Below are 19,755 nucleotides of genomic sequence, written 5' to 3' on the forward strand. Positions count from 1 at the left end.
GACAAAAAAGAATAAAATCGGCGAAATATATTTAAATTTGTTGCTCTTGTGTGAGTATGTGAGTGGGGTGGGGGACACCGGAGAGAGTGCAGCCAGCTCGCTCCGACGCACGCAAAAAAACATGCTACAACTCCGCCCTAAAATGCGAGGCAATAAAATAAAAATCAATCTAATGAAGCCCAATGAAAAAAAAAAACAAAACATCGCCGAAAACGAACAAAGATGGCGATAGATGCAGCGGGTGTAAGTGTGAGTAAGAGTGCGGCGGTTACGCTTATTTAAAATGCGCAACTATGACAGCTCCTCCCACTCTATTCGCCGCCCGTGCTGACCATTGCCATTTATGGGCAACAAAAATGTTCGATTAAGCGGCCTCAGCACACAACAATAACATCGTCAGCAGGATGGGCCCCAAATCGAATCAATACACCCCAGCGCAACCCCAAATCGATGGGGTTGGGCAGATGGGCAGCTGTCCAGGCCACGATAATTACAAGCCCAATGGTTGCCTAGAAAGTTTTCTCGGATCGCTAATGGAGCCACCATCGCCGGCTGCATTCCATCGCCCTTAGGCAGTTGTTAATTTGCCGGATTAGGCAGAAAAACGAAAAGCACGGAAAAGCGAACTGAAGCGAAGTGGAGGACCAGAAAAGGAAACTAAACCGCAGCCCTTTTATAGCTCCGAGGCAAGGCCTTTGTAGGTTTGCTGACGAAATGCGCCAATAACTTTTTTATTTCGAAGCTCTAAAAATGAGACATTTCATATTACTTTAACGGCAGTAGCAACTGCCGACTCTCTCCATCCTCGGTTTCGGTTTCAGCCTCAGTGGGTTAAAAACAATTCGGCTGCTTGGCGGAGCAGCTCCTCAAGTTTATGCTGTGCTCCGTTTCTTTTTTGGTTTTCTGGGGTTACGTTACGGTTTACGGACACACACCAAGGAATGGGGTGGGTGACACTACCACCAGCGGCAGTGCCACACACTTAACGGCACTCAACGCATACAAAATTTCAAAATCATCAAAAAGTAGAAAAATACGCGTTTCATGCACATTCGCGGCATTTATGAGCCCATCAACGTCGCTCATGGATGAAAGTAACGCGTTTTATGCGTCGTTTGGGTGCCTGCCAAATGTATCTTTTTATGTGGTTTGGCGGAGCTGCAAGCGCGGCTCGCTCATGACCACATGAGATGCGGGGGCACGCCAGCAAACGGCACCGCCGTAAAAGAAAGCGTAAGCGGATGAGAAGGAGGAGTCTGGAAAACCATCAAGTTCAAAGTTTTCGGCAACATTTACGAGTCCTGCTGCTACCGTTAGTCAGAAAAAATTAAGGGCGGACCACATCCGCATCCCGATCCGGAGTGAATCCTATTGGCCGGATTGGATCTCACCTGGCAAGCGGCTGGTCGACTAGGCGCCTGCTTAGTGCTTCCGCAAAGCAACCCTCCCACGCCCTCCCCTAACCCTACTTCCTACTACCCCGCCCACTGGATTCTGGCCTCCCCCTGGGCACTCGTGGAACTAACAAACAGTTTTTATGCGCTATTAAAAATATTCTTTTTATAAGCCCTATAAAAAGAGCGCAGCGACAGGCCCAAAGAAATCAGCCGGCAATTTATTCGCAAAGCGCTTTCTGTTCACCCAACGCCCGCTCCCCTGCCAGTGAACCGCTCTCGAGAGAGACATTTTATGCGCACCTAAGTCATTTCGAACAATTTCGATTAAAAAACTCATCTAAAAAATTTATGACGCGGCGTAAAAATAAAATCAAAGTACAGTCGGCAGGAAAAGTGCAGCATTCAGCAGGGTATGCCGTTTGCCGCCCGACCATTATTCACATTTCCCAGTTTACAACTATGCGAGAAAGGCATCAATTTAGAAAATTAGATGACTCCACTCGCTAGGTATTCGGGTTGCCCTACCGCCTGTTGATTAGCTATTAAACTGTTTGTGTGCGTGTGGATGGGGCTCCAATTGACCATATTTCATTTCACCTAGCCGTCACGTGATATTTAGAGCAAATAATAAGGAATCTGCCAATCCAGACCAGTTTCGATAAACCCTGGCCACCCTTGCCAGGCATGATATATCTGGAAAAGCCCTTAGCCATTACAAAGTTTCTAAACTTTACGATGAAGTGTGAGGAAGAAGACAGTCCCTCCTCATGGAGCAGGGAGCGGACGGGAGGTCGGGTGGAGAGCAAGTTAAAACCGTGCGGGATATTAAAAAGTGCACTGAATAATGCTTCTTTTATGACTAAAGTAGCATCGGACAAGGGGTAAGCAAGGATGGCGGGGGACTTTAAATGTCAGCAGCGGGCGGGCGCGCATGAGCGCTGACATCTCACCCCGTCCCCGTCCACGTCCACGTCCACGTCCACAACCCAAACCCCTCCCGCTCCCACGCGGCCCTGTTCAGCCTCATTTCGTTTTTAATTTCCGTAATTCCGTCAGCAGAAAAATTTTTGCAATATAAAAAGTAAATATCGAAATTTATAGACCTGCAGATGTGCTGGCTAAGGGGTGGCGTTAGTGTTCGGGGTGGTCGGTCCAACCCCAAGACGTCGGCTGAGGCGACATTAAAATGTTAAATAAAAACAGTAACAAAATACACACAAAAACAAACCGAAGACAGCGGCTCAGAAGAATCCCACCCCCTCCAGCTCCATCAACCCCGTTTGGCAACTTACACGAGGAATTTAATGACAACACTAAAAAGTTTAAGCGTTATTATTTCTAGGGGAGATATCCCCGCCACCCCCCGAAAATCAGCTCCAAGGATAAGAGCTTAGGCAACGCCAAGGCAAGGGATGATGAATCCGGCAGGATGAATGAATAAATGAATGGGAGAAAAAAAATACGATGGCTGTAAAATGGCAAATTCATGACCTGCAACTGCCGCACACCCCCATTCCTCGGTGTGTGTGTGTGTGTGTGTACATTCTAACGGCAACTAAAACTGAGCGGAGCTGAGCGCGATTGTAACGATTCGGTTATTACCATTATATTGCCGAAACAGCGCGCGCTCCTCCGTCCTCCGTCCTTCGCCCACCATCCCAACAATCCCCCAGCTCGGCAACAAACAAAGTCGAAACCCACATAACTCAATCTTCGACTGAGGTACCATCCCCCACCATGTAGATCCCACATCCGCGTGCTCTCTCCCCCTTTTTATTGCTAATGGCAAAGCGAAGGAATCTGGCGGGGGGCGGGGATGGCTGCTGCTGCAGTTTATGCGCCGCTGTTAAACTTACGGTAGTTTATCGCCGCAACAGCACAGCCAGCCCAACCAGCCCAGCCAGCGCATTCCATGGCTTAAAAACGAAACAATTTTTACAACTTTGTTGTTCGCCTGTGGCGACCTTCGCCATTTCTAGTTGTATACCGCCCCTTTCGGCATGGCCTGTAAAGTGAATGTAGTAATTTTTCAAAAATCTTTGTCTTTAATGGACCATCAACCGCTCTTTCGGCCTGTCCCTGCCCACCCCTGCCCTGCCCCTGTCCACCTTTTCCGGCAGATGGAAGCTGGCAACTTGGCTTTCTGGACCTTGGCTAGACTGAAGAGTTTGGCTGACACCGCCCATCGTCAATATTGCGATTCGGTGCTAAAAAATGCGTTTTAATGCTTCAATAAAATAAAAAGTTTGCATTAAAAGCAAGCAAGCCAGAAGCAAGAGGAGGAACGATTGTCAACGTGCAACTCCGGACGAAACTATTAGCGTAAAAAATACAAGATGGAGCTCACAAAAATGTCCGAACTACCTGGCGAGCCAATGTACGGGACTCTGAGGATTCTCCAAAAGTCCGACTTTTCTTGGTTATCCGTGCTTAAAAATTTAGTAACAACTTAAGTCTCATAGCCGGCGGAGGTGAACTATAGAATCATACTTTTAAGCACTTAAGTGACTCCACATTAGAATGGGAAAATTCGAACTGTCCAGGATTGGGCAGAAGTCGATTGGGAGGGCACTGGAGTACTGCAAGTCGCTGACATCGGCTCGTTTACCCTGCCGCCCCCTTCCAGCTTCCCGGGGAGCGGCTGGGCAATCGATGCGCATAATGCATTTGCGAGGCAAAATTAATGTTTAATCAACAAAGTGGCAATATCCCTTAGCCCCGCTACTGCCATCAGGCATGTGGAAAACTAGCGAAATTGCATCAAAGAAACGAAAATATTTGCAGTGCGTGGGCTGGGGAAAAAGCGAAATAAAAATGTATATCGGATAATGCAAACAGCAAATTAAAAACCAGCGCCATCACCGAGAGGGTCCCTTTTTCAGTCCGGGCGATGTCCGAGAGCCCCGCCCGGGTAATGCTGATGCCGTGTTTGGGCCCGCTAATTGAAAGCCACTGCCACCTTTGCGCTTTGCAGCCAAAGACAAATATTGGATGGACCGCGGCTTTATGCATATTTAAAATCAATTAAGTCAATAAATAATAAGGACAGCCTTAATACGATTGCATATGAACGAAACGCGGCAAATGCCTGAATGGCCACGCAGCACAAGTCAGGGGGGTGCAGGGGCATCGCAGGGGCGATCCGGGCGAGGTCAAGATACGGGTCCGAATCCGGCCGCTGCCTCTCGAATCCGATTTTGACGCGACACGCTTGAAGAGCTTTTCGCAGGCCACTTGGGAGCCACTTGGCCCGCACGGGTGCAAGTCCGGTGCACTCAACGATGAGTTGCAAATTGTTGCCGTTTATGAGCCGCCTGCAAGGGAGGCACACAAAGCGGTCGCTGAAGCACGCCAGCCGATGCACTCGCCCACGAAATCTGGACACAAAGCCCCATCCCTATGGCCAAGTGGAGCAAAGCAAGCCAGAGCGAAGCCAGCGATGCGAAATCAAATGAAAAAATCGGCTAAACGAGTTCCTGCCCCACTGAGCCAACCAAAAAGGAGGAAAGAAATGGCAAGGAAAGGAGCAAAAGGAGCTGAATGTGCAAAAGGAGCACCACGCCAATGTGACACACAAAAAGTGACTGCACTGGTGGCAAAAGCCAAAAGCAATCAGAGTACGTCGCTAGCCAAAAAGTATGCAACGATAGCGAAAGACAAGCAACAAACACGACTTCTCCACCCTTTACACACCGCCCCACACACGGAGGCAAACAGAGAGTTTCATTCATGACGACGAACTCGAAGCCCCAGTCCTCGACCCCATCTCCAGTCGACTGCCGCATGTCCTTGCCGGGGCCACGGCCAACATCCCATTCCACTCCCACTTTGCATCCGCATCCATATGTGTGTATCTTTTTGCTTTCGTTTTAGAAAACTCACAGCTCGCACGACACTCGAACCCGGCCAGACCAGACCGATCTCGCCAAAAAGAAACTGCAACGAATCAAGGACGAATTTTTTGGCAGTTTTTTTTGCTCCTCACACAGAGTGTGCCACATGTCCGAACCCACTAGCCAAACTCTTCTCGGTTTGGCTTTGTTTTCCGCCGACTCGACCCTGTGCGGCTGCTGTTGCTCCTTTTTGCGCACACGATGCACAGCGATTCTTTGGGGTTTTTTGTGCCGAGGCAGCACACGACTCGGTCTGCTCGGGTGGCTAAAAAGAAAGCATAACGAAGTCGACCCAAATACCAGTTACCAACTCCCACTGGCTCCACCACCACCATTCATAAAGTGCTACTGGTGGTGGAGCCCCCATTCGATACTCATTAGTGGAGCCCGCTGATACTGTACGGAGGTACTAAAAAGCAATGACAGCCGTAAGATGAGCTCAGTCCGAGATGAAGTCGATGGGAGACGGCAGATGGCAAATGGACTCTCGAACTCTTCTCCGACGGAAGAGCACTATCAATCTGTCACGGTGGATCCTGCCCCTCTCCCCTTCCCCCTGCCCCCTGCCCGAACCCATGGCCTCATGCATATGTGATGAGCCGGGGCAGCTGCGACATGCAAAGGAGCCCTGAATCCGCATCCGGATCCGGATACGGATCCAGGCTAAGCCGTATAGAACAAAAGCGCCAAAGGCGGAAAACAGCGAACACAAATCCCGGTTTGTAAGCCAATTTGCACTTAGGCTTATCTAATGTCGTATCATTTGTATAATGTGCTCTGTTTGGCCTGATACTTGATGTCTACTGTATGCAGTCAATATCTTCTCCCGATTCCGAGTTCGACCCCCTGACATACGCTCGTCCGCAAAGCCACACACTCTCCACCCGCCCACTCCTAACACTATGCATGTGTGTGTGGGCGTGTGCGCCTTATCCTGCGGGGTTCATTTCTAAGCTCATTTATGTTTATCACAAATGCGTGCCAAAGTGTGTCGTTATTCTTCCACCTCCACGTCTACTTCCCCCATCTCGCCGAGTTCCAACTTTCAGCCATCGTCGATGTTGTCGAAGTTGTTGGCGTGGCGCAAACAAAAACATTTCAAATATTCAAAAAAGGCACACACTCGCAACTCCCACCCACACCTTCTCAAGACCCATGAAGCTGCGAACTGGGTACTGGATACTGGAGGGCTGCAGGCTGAGAACTGTATTCAACTAGTCGGGACATGTACTGGCCATAGAAATTCATCTAACGGCTGTAACAGGTAATTGAACTTGGTTATATGGCTTTCGGAATGGCGCGCGCTGCAAATGGAAATGTAGAAATGCCAGAGTGTCGCGGATTCACAAGGTCGGGTAAATGGGAATGGAAATGGAATTGAATGACGCGCGCATCGTGTGCCAAATGTGACGTCCTCGGTTCAGAGCCTCCCTTCGCAGTCACAAGCAATGCGTGCGAACTATATTATGCGGGCATAAAAAGGATTTGCACAAGGAGCATGTGTGCTTGGCAGTGGCAGTAACAGGGGCGGGGCAAAGTCAATTCCAAGACAACATGCTACATGAAAATTGCAAATTGTGCGCCATAGTTAGGGGGAATGGAAAGGGAAGGGGCCAACTGTTGAACTGCTGAATAATTCATGGCCAACTGGAGATTTGTGCAGGGCATCGGCATCAACGGCAGCAGCATGATGATGACTGCTAAGCGCGTTTGATGCCGATTTGTAGCACGCATAACTGTAAATCGCCCAAAAGCCGGCGCAGAAACGCTGATGCCACTGGTGCTTAGATTGGCTGTAGGGGGTTGGAGAGTAGGGGGTAGAGTGTGTAGGAGGAGGGGCCATCATTTGACACTCTGGTCTATTTGCCACCCCGGCGATGTTCGAATTGTGTGTCAATGAAAACAAAACAAAAGTGAAATGCTCGAGGATAAAAAAAGCACAGCCATGCAGTTTACGCAAAAACAATGGCTCCCCTAACCGTTGTCTGCACTTGCACCGCGCTTTTCTTTTGCTTAACGCATACACAAAACGGATCCCACACGCTTCAGGAATTCGCGGACATTTGCTATCGCTACTGGACGCCTGGTGCCCAGGTCCCCACTCGTATGTGGGTGGTCCCCGCCTTTTCGTGGTGGGTGGTGCATGTTGGCCAAACTGTGGCTTGGTCTTATTGTTGTTGTTCGTGATTGTGTTAGGGACTTATTTCTTTTGTTGGCCCAGTCGGCAGCCGGCGCCAACAGGTGGCACTTACTTTTGGACACATGCAGGCAGCGTGCTGGACGAAACCACCGGCCACGACCACATCCACAGCCACAGCCCCATCCCAATCCACCCAGACTGAAGGACGTTCGACATGGCAACGCGTTTTTCTTTCCTTTTGGCGTGTAACTTTTTGTATGCACTCTGCCTGCTTCTTTTGGCGGCCGACTCCGCGCGTTTTCCACTGTTTCTTTTAACGGTGTCCACTCCACACCATCATCGGTGCCTCCCATTGCCACCCGGGACGTTGGACAAGGTATGGAGAACAGTCCGCGCGGGTCGGAAGCCTCTTTGGTGGTCAATATACGCTGTTCGCTAAGCCATTTGTCAATCGACCAAGACGTTGATTTAAAAATATTTATTTAGGTTAGGTATAAGGTTAAAGTAATCGCACTACGTGAGTTTTGTGGTTGGATGTAAAATGTCGTCGCATTTCTATGCTGCGTTGCGGAAGCTAGCGATATCGGTCATTTCCAGTGGCTTCCACTGGATGTCAACATGTTTGTGCACCCGCTCCTCCTCCTCGTCGCAGGATCCAGAGCAGTTTGACTTCTTATAATTATCAGCTGGGTCTGTGGTCGAGTTAGAGGCAATGGGTCAGGATCGGGGGCAATAAGTGGGGATAAGTATGTAAGCAGGACCTACCGTATTTATGGTCGTGGTTCTGATCGCAGGACTTCGGGCAGAAGACGATTTTCAGGTCAATGGGCTCGTACACCTTTACGATGAGCTGCGGCACCTTCTCGGTGGAATAGTCCGTGGGGGTGGAAACTAGTGGGTTGAACGAACGGTTAACTTGGTTCACTGGGTTGTTTAGCGCTCGTGCTGCGATGGTGGATATGGGTGTTATGTGAACGGTTTGGTTGCGGGACGCCAGCAACCAAGGCCTGCTGTTTACTGACAGCATTTCCCGGCGCACTGTGGCGGTTGCAGAAGGAACTTTTGCTGTTAATGTTGTGATTGTTTCTACTACGCTTGGAGTTGAAAGGGTTTTTGGTGTTGTCGGTGTGATTATTTCTAATTTACTTTGCGAGATTAACTTTGTTTTTGGCTTTTCTGCTTCTCTTACTGCTTGACTGGCTGTGAAAGTTCGTGGCATTCTTGTTGGTAGTGTCGTCAATGTTTCTGTGGATGTTGATGATAGTTTGGGAAAAGATGATTCAGTAGCTGTTTTTATTGAACTAGATGTTGGAGCTATTGTGGGTGGAACTGTTAGCCTCGAAGAGTGCCCAACTTTGTCATGAAAGGGTTTGGTTTGAACCCGACTGATTTCACCCTCAGTTCCTGGTAACCGCGTAAGAGAACTTCCAGTGGGAAACTTAATTGCCCTGCTTTCAAATTCTTTGAACTGTACTTTCGACTGCACATTATTCCTCGTTGCTATTTCATTTTCCATCGCCTGCTGTGACAGTGGGAGAAAAATGTGACGCTTGGCTGTGGCTGCTGGCGGACTTTTGACTACTATGCCTGTGCCCTGATCTTTTTTCGCGGCTTCAGAGAAGTCGATTGATTCATCTTCCATATAGTCATCGTCATCATAGTATTGCAGGCTTTGGTGAATCGAGTTTTTTGCTGGAAGCTGTACCCCCCCAGTCGGCGACTCTGTGGGTGATGGCGTACTCGTACTCTTAATTATTTCAGGCCTTGTGGTTGTACTCGTGCTTGAACTTGTAGTCGAGCTAGGACTTGATGTCTGAGAAGGAGCTGTTGTTGCCAATGGCTTCTTAGCTTCTGATCGAGTCAATCGCTCTTTCAGGAGGCTCAGCAAAAAACTCTTTCTTGCTTCCAGGTTCTTGACTTCGCCCGGAATCTGGTTCTCGGATTCGGGTTCAGCACTCGGCGCCTCATCGTTCCTATATTCAGAGTCCCCAGAGTTGTAATCCAAGTCGTCAGTCGTCGACTCCAACGGCTGAGCTGTAGTAGACGAAACTGCTTTCCCCTGGCTTGGTGAGGAACTGGTCTTATGACGCTCCTGCTCAGTAGTCGAGGACAGGACCGGGACCACCGCGGCCAGAGTTGTGGTGGACATGTCTTTTGGCTGGGTTTTCGCCAGCACTCTATTTTCTTCGTCGGAGTACTGCTCAGATGTCTCACTGTCGTAGTACTCAGAGTCATCCGACTCCTTCTTAGTTAGGTTTAAAGCCACGAGGGCTTTGGGTTGGATAGAGCGCTTCTGGGTGGAGGTCAGCTGCTGGATGGAGAGCCGCAGGGAGTGAGCGATGAAAGGCTTGGAGGTGGCAAGGTTGTGCCTGGCCATCTGAGCAAGGGTCACGCCGGGCGGACTCTGTCTGATAGCACGCTGACTGGGAGCATGCTCCCTGCTCGGTGGAGTGGTGGAGATTACGTGGAACAGCTTTCGCAGCAGATGAGCCGCAGCCAGCGTGGACATGGTTGGAGCCTTCACTGTCGTCTCCTGCCCTGATTCCCCTTCCGCGGAAGATGGTGCATCGTCCATGTAGTCTGGCTCATCCCGCCCTCTTAAAATATTCCTTCTTCCAGTTAATTCTTTGTTGTTTTGTGTGTGATTAAGCCTTTCTGGATTTTGTGGTGAATGTATTTGAAATTGTTTTTCTGGTTGGAGTTCTTGTGTGCATGCAGGATTTGTGTTTTTATCTGTAATTCAAGTGTGGATATTAGGTGTGCTGTGCCGCTTGTGTTCAGGGTTTTCAAAATGGATTAAAATCTGCTTTTGGACGAGTGACTTACCTGAGGTGGAGTCGGGATCGGGACAGTGCGGCCTAGTACTAGTGGTCAGCTCTGTCGTGGTGGAGTTTGGCGTAAGAATAGTTACGGAAGTGGTTTTCAGAGTGGTCGTTTCTGGTTGTTGTGTAGTTGTTGATTTCGGTGTCGTTGTTGTCGTCTTTGGACTAGTAATTTTTTTAGTAGTCGTAGTTACTGTAGAGCTGTTCAGAGTGGTCGTTTTTGGTTTTTGAGTAGTAGTTGTCACTGTTGAGATCCTCGGAGTCGTTGTTGTAGGTTTAGTGGTAGTAGGTTTTGGCTTTTGAGACGTCGTAGTTATTGTAGAGGTTGTCACAGTGGTCGTTATTGGTTTTTGAGTAGTTGTCACTGTAGGTTTTTTTGAACTCGTTGTTGATTTCTGTGTCGTTGTTGTCGTCTTTGGACTAGTAGTTTCTGGATTTTGAGTTGTTGTAGTTACTGTAGACGTCTTCAGAGTGGTCGTTATTGGTTTTTGAGAAGTAGTTGTCTCTGTTGGGATCTTCGGAGTCGTTGTTGTAGATTTAAGGGTAGTAGTTGTTGGCTTTTGAGAGGTCGTAGTTACTGTAGAAGTTATCAAAGTTATTGGTTTTTGAGTAGTTGTTGTCACTGTAGGTGCTTTTGAACTCGTTGTTGATTTCTGTGTCGTTGTTGTCGTTGTTGGACTAGTAGCTGTTGGCATTTGAGTAGTCGAAGTTACCGTAGAGGTTTTCAGAGTGCTTGTATTTGGTTGTTGCTTAGTAGTTGTTGCCTTCGGAGTCGTTCTTGGAGGTTTAAGGGTAGAAGTAGTGGGCTTTTGAGAGGACGTAGTTACTGTAGAGGGTGTCAGAGTGGTTGTAATTGGTTGTTGAGTAGTTGTTGTCACTGTAGGTGCTTTTGAACTCGTTGTTGATTTCTGTGTCGTAGTAGTTGTTGGCTCCTGAGTAGTCGTAGTTACTGTAGAGGTTTTAAGAGTGGTTGTTATTGGTTCTTGAGTAGTAGTTGTCACTGTTGAGATCTTCGGAGTCGTTTGTGTAGATTTATGGGTAGTATTCGTTGGCTTTTGAGAGGTCGTAGTTACTGTAGAAGTTGTCAGAGTAATTGGTTTTTGAGTAGTTGTTGTCACTGTAGGTGCTTTTGAACTCGTTGTTGATTTCTGTGTCGTTGTTGTCGTCTTTGGACTAGTAGTTGTTGGCTTTTGAGTAGTCGTAGTTACTGTAGAGGTTTTCAGAGTGGTCGTTATTGGTTGTTGTGTAGTTGTGGTCACTATAGGTGTTTTTGGATTCGTTGTTGATTTCTGAGTCGTGGTTGTCGATTTTGGGCTTTTAGTTGTTGGCTTTTGAGTAGTCGTAGTTACTGGAGAAGTTTTCAGTGTGGTCGTTATTGGTTGTTGGGTAGTAGTTGTCACTGTTGTTGTCTTCGGAGTCGTTGTTGTAGATTTAAGGGTACTTGTACTTGTTGTGTCCGTTTTTGGACTAGTAGTTGTTGATTTTGGACTGGTCGTTGTTACTGTAGAGGTTTTCAGAGTTGTTGGTTTTTCGGTAGTGGTTGTCACTGTAGTTGTTTTTGTAGGTTTAAGGGACGTAGTTACTGTAGATGTTTTTGAAGTCATTGTAGTTGGTTTTTGAGTTGTGGTATTATTTCGAGTTGTCGTTTTCGTCTGGGTAGTGGTTCTAGGCCTGATAGTTGTTAGTTTTTGAGTGGTAGTAGTTGGTTTTTTAGTAATTGTAGAAGGTTTAGAAGTACTTGTTATGGGTTTTTTTGTGGTTGTAGTAACAGTAGACCTTTTGTGAGAAGTCGTTCTTGGCTTTTGAGTAGTTGTTGACACTGTTGATGTTTTTGGAGTCGTCGTGGTAGGTTTTTCGGTACTTGTTTTAGGTTTATCAGTATTCCCTGTGGTAGTAGCTGTAGAGGATTTCTGAGTGGTATCTGTTACTGTAGTTTTGATCGATTTCGGAGTTGTACTTGGCGTCGAAAAGTGGGGACATGTAGAAATTATTGGTTTGGGCGTAGTTGTGCTAGTCGTAGTGGGCAAAATGACAATTTTTTGCGATAGGTGCAAGTCTCTTACAGCTGCTTTGAAATCCAGAGTCTCATCTTTAGCTGGTGCATAAGTGTATCTTTTATAATGATATTTGGTGGTATCCGTTAAAAGTTTACTCTTGATAGTTGTAGGTGCTGGTGTAGTGGGTATGATGACTATGTTCTCCGACAGCTTAAATCTGCGCGAGTCGTCATTTTTCTCAACCTCTAGCCTTTCCATTAACGGTTCTTTTTCAAGATGGTGAGAAGTGTGCCTATATGAGGGGTACGGGGGATACGTGGGGTATTCCGGATAAGCGGTGGGCTTCGAAGTTGTCGTGGTCGCTGGCGTGGTGGGCAGAATGACAATTTTTACTGAGGGTCTTTCGAATCCTTCCCCCAACTGTAGCTTTTCGGATTTAACATTAGGCTGCTGTTCCCTGGCACCCGTATCGTAATAGTCCTCTTCGAAGAGCGGTGCAGCTGGGTAGGGTGGATAATATGCCTGTGGGGCATTGAAGGGTAACGGAACAGGTCCAGGGACATAGTCCAAGCAGTCGACTTCACTGCGGGGACGACACAGCTTTCGCTCGAGGTCAAAGCTGTTGCTGCCGGGGCATTTAAAGCGCGTCTGCAGATAGGTACCGCTTTCCTGCAATCGACATGTGTAGTAGAGGGCGCAGTCTGTCGGCGAGCGGAAGGTGCCTTCTTCGGCGCACTCGGGGAACTTGATCTCGCAGTTCTGAGGGATGTAGCTGCCACTGTCCGAGATCTCCGTCGATGGGCACTGGTCGCCGGGCAGGCACTTGTGCTCCACCGGCGAGAAAATAGTGCTGTCGGGGCAGGCGAATAGCCAAGGCTGCGTCCGGTTTTTATCGCACCTGTAGTAAACCTTGCAGTCGTGGGGGTGCGGGAATCGACCCTCCTTCTGGCACTGTGGCAGCGTGAGGTCCGTTCTGTGCTGTGGAACGTGTTGCACGCAACGCCCACTGCTCGAGTTAAAACTCTGCGAAACAGGAAACTCAGTTAAGTTTTATCGGTTGGTGGGTTAAAGGTCGGCCAACACTTACCTCAAGGTTGCGGCACTTGCTAAAGATTACACAGTTGGGCTTACAGACGTAGTAATACTGCCGCTGATCAGGGTGGGGCTTTATGCCAATGTAGTTCCGAGAGCAACGATTATTCTTCAATAAAAAGTATTAAAAATATTGCGAAATTTAATACTAGTCTTTGTTTAGAACTCACTATAAGTTAGGTAACTGAGATTTTAGAACAATTAAAAGTGGAAGCTCAGTTTTGAATTTTTCTAAAATGCAATTATACAATTTTTTTTGTTTAACTAATTTTGCACAGGTAGTATTTTAATTTCCCTCAAAAGATTACAACACAGTGAAGAAGACATTTCGACACCAAAAAGTATTATTTTCTTGACAACCCCATAGCAAAATCGATAAATAATAAGTCATAATGAGTCAATATAGCAATTTGTAACTATTTTAAAATACGGAAATTTTGAAAATTGCACGAAAAACACCATTTAGATTAAACATATATGCTTTGTTATATAAACTACAGGCTGTCGAAATTTTCTTTCATTCTAGCTTGAAATTAAATAACGATTAAAATCAAGTTTCCAAAAAAAAAATTACTCATGGTAGGTTTATTCACTCACGTAATCGAACCGCACGGGATATCCACCGCCCGGGTAGGTCTTGTAGACGCCGTAGACGTTGTCGTAGTAAGCGCCTGGCGGATTGATCGCGAACGGTGGAGCCTGGTAACCATAACCGTAGGGCGGGTAGGCATAGTGCGACTGCCCGTAGTAGCCGACAGGCAGCATGGGCGGATATGCACTCGGCAGTTGGCGAACTGAGCGACTGGTCGCAATGGAGAGCAGGGCCAGCAGACCCATACACGTCGACCAGAGGCGGTGCGTCATGATGGCACTCTACTTCAGATGACTCTTAACTGACTGGAACTAATTTCTCGTCCTGATCCTGGGGTCATCTGATGTGGCGGACTTTGGAGGGCTGGTGCTTGTACCCTTGCTGTTTCGTGGAACCTTGGCTGAGAACGCAGTCAGCTCTGGAGTGGCAGTGATGGCTTACAGCGGGGCAGACGCGCTTAAAAGGTCGCTGGGTGCGCTCGCTTTCGAGAATGTTGCATAACTCGAATGCCGATTGACCGCCGCGTGATTTATGTACAGAGTCATTGGCTGCCGCGTGAAAGAGACCAAAACAACGCGGGCCCAATCTCGGCTAACGGTGGTGTGAGCAAATTGCAGAGCGCTCTTTCCACGTGCCAGCGCACCGGAAGAAACTCTCCGCCGGGGAGCGCCCTTATCACGGCCGCAACCGCGACCGCTCCAAGATGCATGACTAAATTGCACTTAGGGCACCGGAGAGCGACGTGCGCTTCCGCACCGGAGTTGGGTCGAAGATTTACCGCTCCCTCCATTCTCAACTTGCTTGAGTAATCTGTGATCTGCCGTTTAAGACGTGATCAATGGATATGGCCAATGCGGAACCGATACCTGCAACAATTTTAGCATAGCGCTATCTGCAGGCGCACGCAGCTTCGATCGACTGTCCCGAACATTATACCCAAGGTCATGTAACCAAAACCACTTTCGGCACTTTAAATATTTGTGGTATGTACGTACGTACCACGTACGGTGGGAGTTACGCATCCAAAAATTCTTCGCTCGTTGGTGCGTCATTCAACACGTTCGGCGCTCTGGGCGGATCACGTACCGTGCAGAAAAATAGCCTATGACACAATATCGAGAACGTTTCCCGCATGTAGGAGCCAGGAATGCTGGATTTTTTCTCTTCATATGAGAATAATATTGCATGCCTGTTTTCTGAGGCCAACTTTGGTCAGCTAAGCTACCGCAGAAAATGACACTTAAGAAAATATTTCGGTCATTGATTCCCACGGTCAAAGTGCACATTCGTGCTTATGTACGCACACCAGAATCAGTTGAGTACGGCACTTCGAAAATGTACTGTAAGGGCATGTTTCGTTTCGTTGGAAAGATTAAAATGTTTCGGTGAAGATGAAAAGGCATGTATTATTCTTCGTTTCGATTTTAGACATGATTTTTCAGTAAGCTTATGATTTCTTTGTGAGAAAATGACTCTGTTACGGACTGCATTTCCGGCTGTGGTCCTCAGATAAAAACAGCTATCAGCATGCTAAATTTGACTCCGACTCCAATCAGCTGTGTTGAGCTCCGCAAGACAACTCCCTATCTGGAGCACTGGGCTGCCTGCGCACTTAAGCTACGTGATAATCAAACGGGCGGAGATTCCCGTACTTCCATGGAACCCGAGCTATCTCCGTGTCATCGGTGTTGGACAAGCTCGTTGCAATCAATTGACGCCTGTTGATATGCCGCCGCGTCGACCTGAATTCTTTGGATTTAAACACGTCTTTAATTGAGATATCGATGGGCAATCATCTTAATAGAAAGCGATGAAAAAACATAATGATCTGCAAATACTGCAGAATAAGATATGTACTAGAGTGGTCGGTAAAAAGTCTACGATGGAATGTGCCAAAGACATGTTTAGAAGATTGCACGTAGAGAAATGTTTTCATGACACACAAGAGAGTAAAAGTTTCATTGATCATTTTGCGGCGTCGGTCGGCATTCAACGAGTTCTTCAAACTGCAGGTTAGAAACTAAACTACCGATCGAAACTTTCAAACCTTTTAAGCAAATTCAGATGCGAAACAGTTTGACAGCAATATAAATCATGTTACTGTCTCCACTGCCTCACTAATGATCGCGATCCGCGAAAGCGGAGTCCCACACCCAACCCCACACAAAGAGCTTTTAGCTGAAATGTAAACTACCAAAAAGCTTTAACAAAAACCAACTCAGCAATTCCACCAATTACGATCCTGGAAAGCGTCTCTTAAGCGAATAACTATTCCAAAAGGACGACACGCTTAAGAGAAACCCTGCTGGTGTCCCTTTTCCCACACATCAAAAAAAAGGAAAAATGGGCAAGCACAAAAGAGAAAAAGCTAAGAAAAGTTGGCTGACTGCAGAGGGGAGCAAGTAAAGTAGCAGCCAAAAAGACGAAAACTGATTTTTGGGGGGGCGGGAAATGTGGGGGAAATCCGGCGACCAAAATAAACAGTAGCAGAAGCGGCAGCGCAGCCAAGGCAAAGCTCAATAGCAACAAAAAAAGTAAAGGAAAAGTGAAGAAAAAATGGTGAAGAAAACGAGACGAAAAGAACGAACAGAACGAAAAGAGCCTGGCGTGCACTGGTATTGGTGCTGGTATTGGCGCCGCTGCCGCTGCCCGCGTCGCCGCTGGCGTCGACTGCTGCGTCGTCGTTATCGTGTGGGTGTGTGAGTGACTACGTAAGGCTTCGTCCCCATGTGGCCAAGACTTTCACTCTCATTCTGTCGTCTTCGTTTTTCCTTCAGCCAACGCCGTCGACGCCGAAAGCGACGTCAGGTTTTTCTCTCTGCTCTTATCGAGGAGATGGAAAATTGGGTGGCAGAGGGGTGGTGGAAGGGTGACCCATCAAAAAGTGCTCCCAAGAAAGCGCTAGAAAAAAGCATGTGAAAGTGCGCCAACTGACAAATTTCCACGGCATGAGGCATGTCGAAAAAAGAAGGCAACGTTTTCAAGGCTGCTGCCCCGCGACCAGGTCAAAGGTAACAAGTGGGAGCGGACGGGACTTCAGCAGCCGACCTTGAGCGCTTAGCCTGGACTTAACTGGTGGCAGACGTCATTCTCAGAATGGTTACACAAGTCCGTCCTAATTACACCAACAGCTGGCACACACTCGAGGCAAACCACCTGTAGCCAGTGTCCGGCGAAGGGTGGGTCCCCACATGGGCAGAGATTAGGGAGAACTCTCACAAAATGCTGGCAACGTCGCTGCCTCTGCCGGAGCTTTATCTTTTGTGCTATGTCTCTGCCAGAAGGATTTTCTCGCGTTTAGCTTTTCTTTTTGGTTTTTTCCCGGCGAGCTGTTTTCAACAGGTTGCAACAGGCTTCGAGTGAGTGCGTGCGAGGGGTGGGATGTCCTTGAGGCAGTCGTGCTTTAAGGCGACTTCATGCGGCTCCCAGTGACCTTGAGTGTCGGGCTAAGAGTTGCCATGGCAGCAGTCAAGTCACATGCTCCCCTTGTCTGGGGCAGTATTCCTGGAAACCAGACATGTGGGTGCGTGAGCTCGTGTCCTAGCTGGGGTTGTGAACGTCAATCCAACGAAGCCCCCTAACATGTCCTTCGGTTGGCAGCCTGTTGAGCATGTGTCACACTTAAGACGCCCCAGCTGCCCCGATTCGGTCTAGAACTGCTCGGATAGTGTCGAACCTATAGCTGGCCGATTAAGCGTGGCCTGATTTATGGCCCCTATCGGTCAGCCACGACCTGCGGTTGATGTGTGTATATCGCACTTAGGGCGGGGTCTGGTCGGGTCCTGCTGATAGGGCCCACTGTAAACCTGTTCGGGCCTGCGACTGCATTCCCCATTCCGAAGAGATGTCCATGGGCAGTCGAGCAGGATTTGAAAAAGCAACGCATTAGCAGAGACACGTCAAGCGATCCAGGGCGCTGGGCAAGGGGGCTACGATTGGCCAGTGTTGAATTGCAGCGACCTACATTGCAAGCAGCGAGGACTGAGAGCCAAGGCAGTATCAGGCTTACACAGTCGGGCTGAGTGGAGTTTTGCGAAAACTGCACTTTGAGATTTCAGTTTGAGTGGAAGCGTCAAGACTGTATTCGAGTCACACAGTCCCGAAGCCCCTTGCCCACTCCAAATGTGCCTGCAACGTGGCCAGGGCCTTGGAGTTGGACACATCTTACGCTCTGCAAGGCAATGGCAAACGCAGTACGACGCGGAACTAACAAAACTCGTTCCGCGAGCCTTTCCCTACCCCTGATTTGGCAAACTGGTTTCTGGCACCAGAGTAAGCATTTGATTGAAGTTCCAGTTGGCGAAATCGGCATAGGTGAAAGGTGGAGCAGCAGGGCTAAGCGCTACAGGGACCCCCCGGGAGACCACTTTGGGGAATTCACTGGCAGACAAAGTTTTCCACTTGAAAATCAAATTAAGTTCTCCTTCCCAAGCGATCAAATTGACTGAGAAATTGTTCAGAAAACAACCAAGCACACACACGCACTTCCAATAGTAGGACAACTAAGGTGCGACCTGAGTCCTTGTTCCGTGTGCTTTATTTCGCCAGCACCCTTGGGTGTTTATCATGTAAAACACCAAAAAAACATGTCAAATATGCATGACCTACAAATTATGCCAATGCGACACCCAGCACAAGTCCACATAACCGGAAATCTGGGATTACCAAAGCAGAGACAACAAAAAGACGTGGCCAAGGCTTCTCCCCCGCCAGTCGATCTAAGCGGAACCCTCAACCAAAACAGGGTGATGTCAAGATGCCCGGCAAAAATGTTGTGTGCTTCCCTCTCCACTACCGCATCCGTTGGCCAAGAACCCAGACAGAGACGGAGACAGAGACCAAGCCTTCTTGACCCGGCCCGGAGCGTGTCAATCACTCTGCGGTTGTATAGGCAATATGCTAGCATTCAAATTTAAAAAAAACACAACACAAAAACGAACAAGTTTATTAAATACGGTTAACGCCAACCATTGCTGTTCGGACCAGCTATTCCCTTCTGCAGACAAACGAAACCACGTCAAGGGAATTCATAATTACAAATTACACACATAATCATGGAAAGTCCAAAAGCCAGAGTAAGAAACAACCGCACACACACAACCCAAAAGGGGGAAATGGAAGCACGCTTAAGCAGCTTCCAGAAGAAAGCCCCTGCTTTCCTTGTCCTATGAATTTATTAGAAATTCAAGAGTGAAACCCTAGGATTTCTGCACACTCGACTCGCATAAGAAGCATAGCACGTCCTCGATTGACTGACCCACAAATGTGTTTAGCTTGTGGTGTCAGGAGATATCTGCCGAAGGTATGGGGCCGCTTTGTTGGAGTGGGCGGTGGTTCTTGAAACTTGGGGAGTGCGTGCTGTGGCAAACGATTTCACTTTTGGGCAACTTTGACAACGTGGATGATAGGGCTTGCTTTCGAGCTGCCAACTGGCCGACTCGCGTCCAGGTATCGTGTGAATTAATTAGCGAAAACTCCTTCAGGTCTTCCGCCCACCCACAACTGAGTTTCCGCCCCACCCAAATGAGGCGAGAGTTAACCCTAAAATGATTTGAACACTTTTATGCCACTTTTGCCCCTGTCCCGTGCATTACACCCTGCCAACTACCACATGAGTGAGCATAAGCATAAGGTCAGGCCACACCCTTCCTGACCTCCGATCCGGGTCCAAGTTTTATGGGGTGTCCGGTTGCCGGTTTCCGAACAAGAACAGGAAGCCAAGTCAAACGAAGGCGGCTGTCCGCAAATTAGCATTATATGCGTGCCTGTGTTCGGGGGTGAGGATTGGGGAGGAAAGCAGGAAAAAGAAAGGAAAGGAAAAG

The 19,755-nt window shown here is 48.1% G+C and overlaps 1 protein-coding gene across 8 annotated transcripts in view; it reads right to left on the bottom strand.

Annotated features, from left to right (window-relative positions):
* Nucleotides 1-19,755, bottom strand: part of LOC108052935 (mucin-2) — a 107,442-nt gene that overhangs the window by 26,678 nt on the left and 61,009 nt on the right. For 2 of the 8 annotated variants that reach the window (XM_044461314.1, XM_044461315.1), the window contains exons 2-4: nucleotides 13,337-13,450; nucleotides 10,257-13,272; nucleotides 8,196-10,163 (exon numbers count right to left, since the gene is read on the bottom strand). The exons of 2 other annotated variants lie outside the window; for them this stretch is intronic. In XM_044461314.1, the coding sequence (XP_044317249.1) occupies nucleotides 8,196-10,163; nucleotides 10,257-13,272; nucleotides 13,337-13,450 (5,098 nt within the window). Of the gene's footprint in view, nucleotides 1-7,542; nucleotides 8,123-8,195; nucleotides 10,164-10,256; nucleotides 13,273-13,336; nucleotides 13,451-13,938; nucleotides 16,019-19,755 lie in introns of those variants that run through there. 4 more of the 8 variants (XM_017135485.2, XM_017135487.2, XM_017135484.2 and 1 more) reach the window with 4 other exon arrangements.

Source organism: Drosophila rhopaloa, unplaced genomic scaffold (genome assembly GCF_018152115.1).
Source record: "Drosophila rhopaloa isolate 14029-0021.01 unplaced genomic scaffold, ASM1815211v1 contig_3, whole genome shotgun sequence".
Taxonomy (NCBI): domain Eukaryota; kingdom Metazoa; phylum Arthropoda; class Insecta; order Diptera; family Drosophilidae; genus Drosophila; species Drosophila rhopaloa.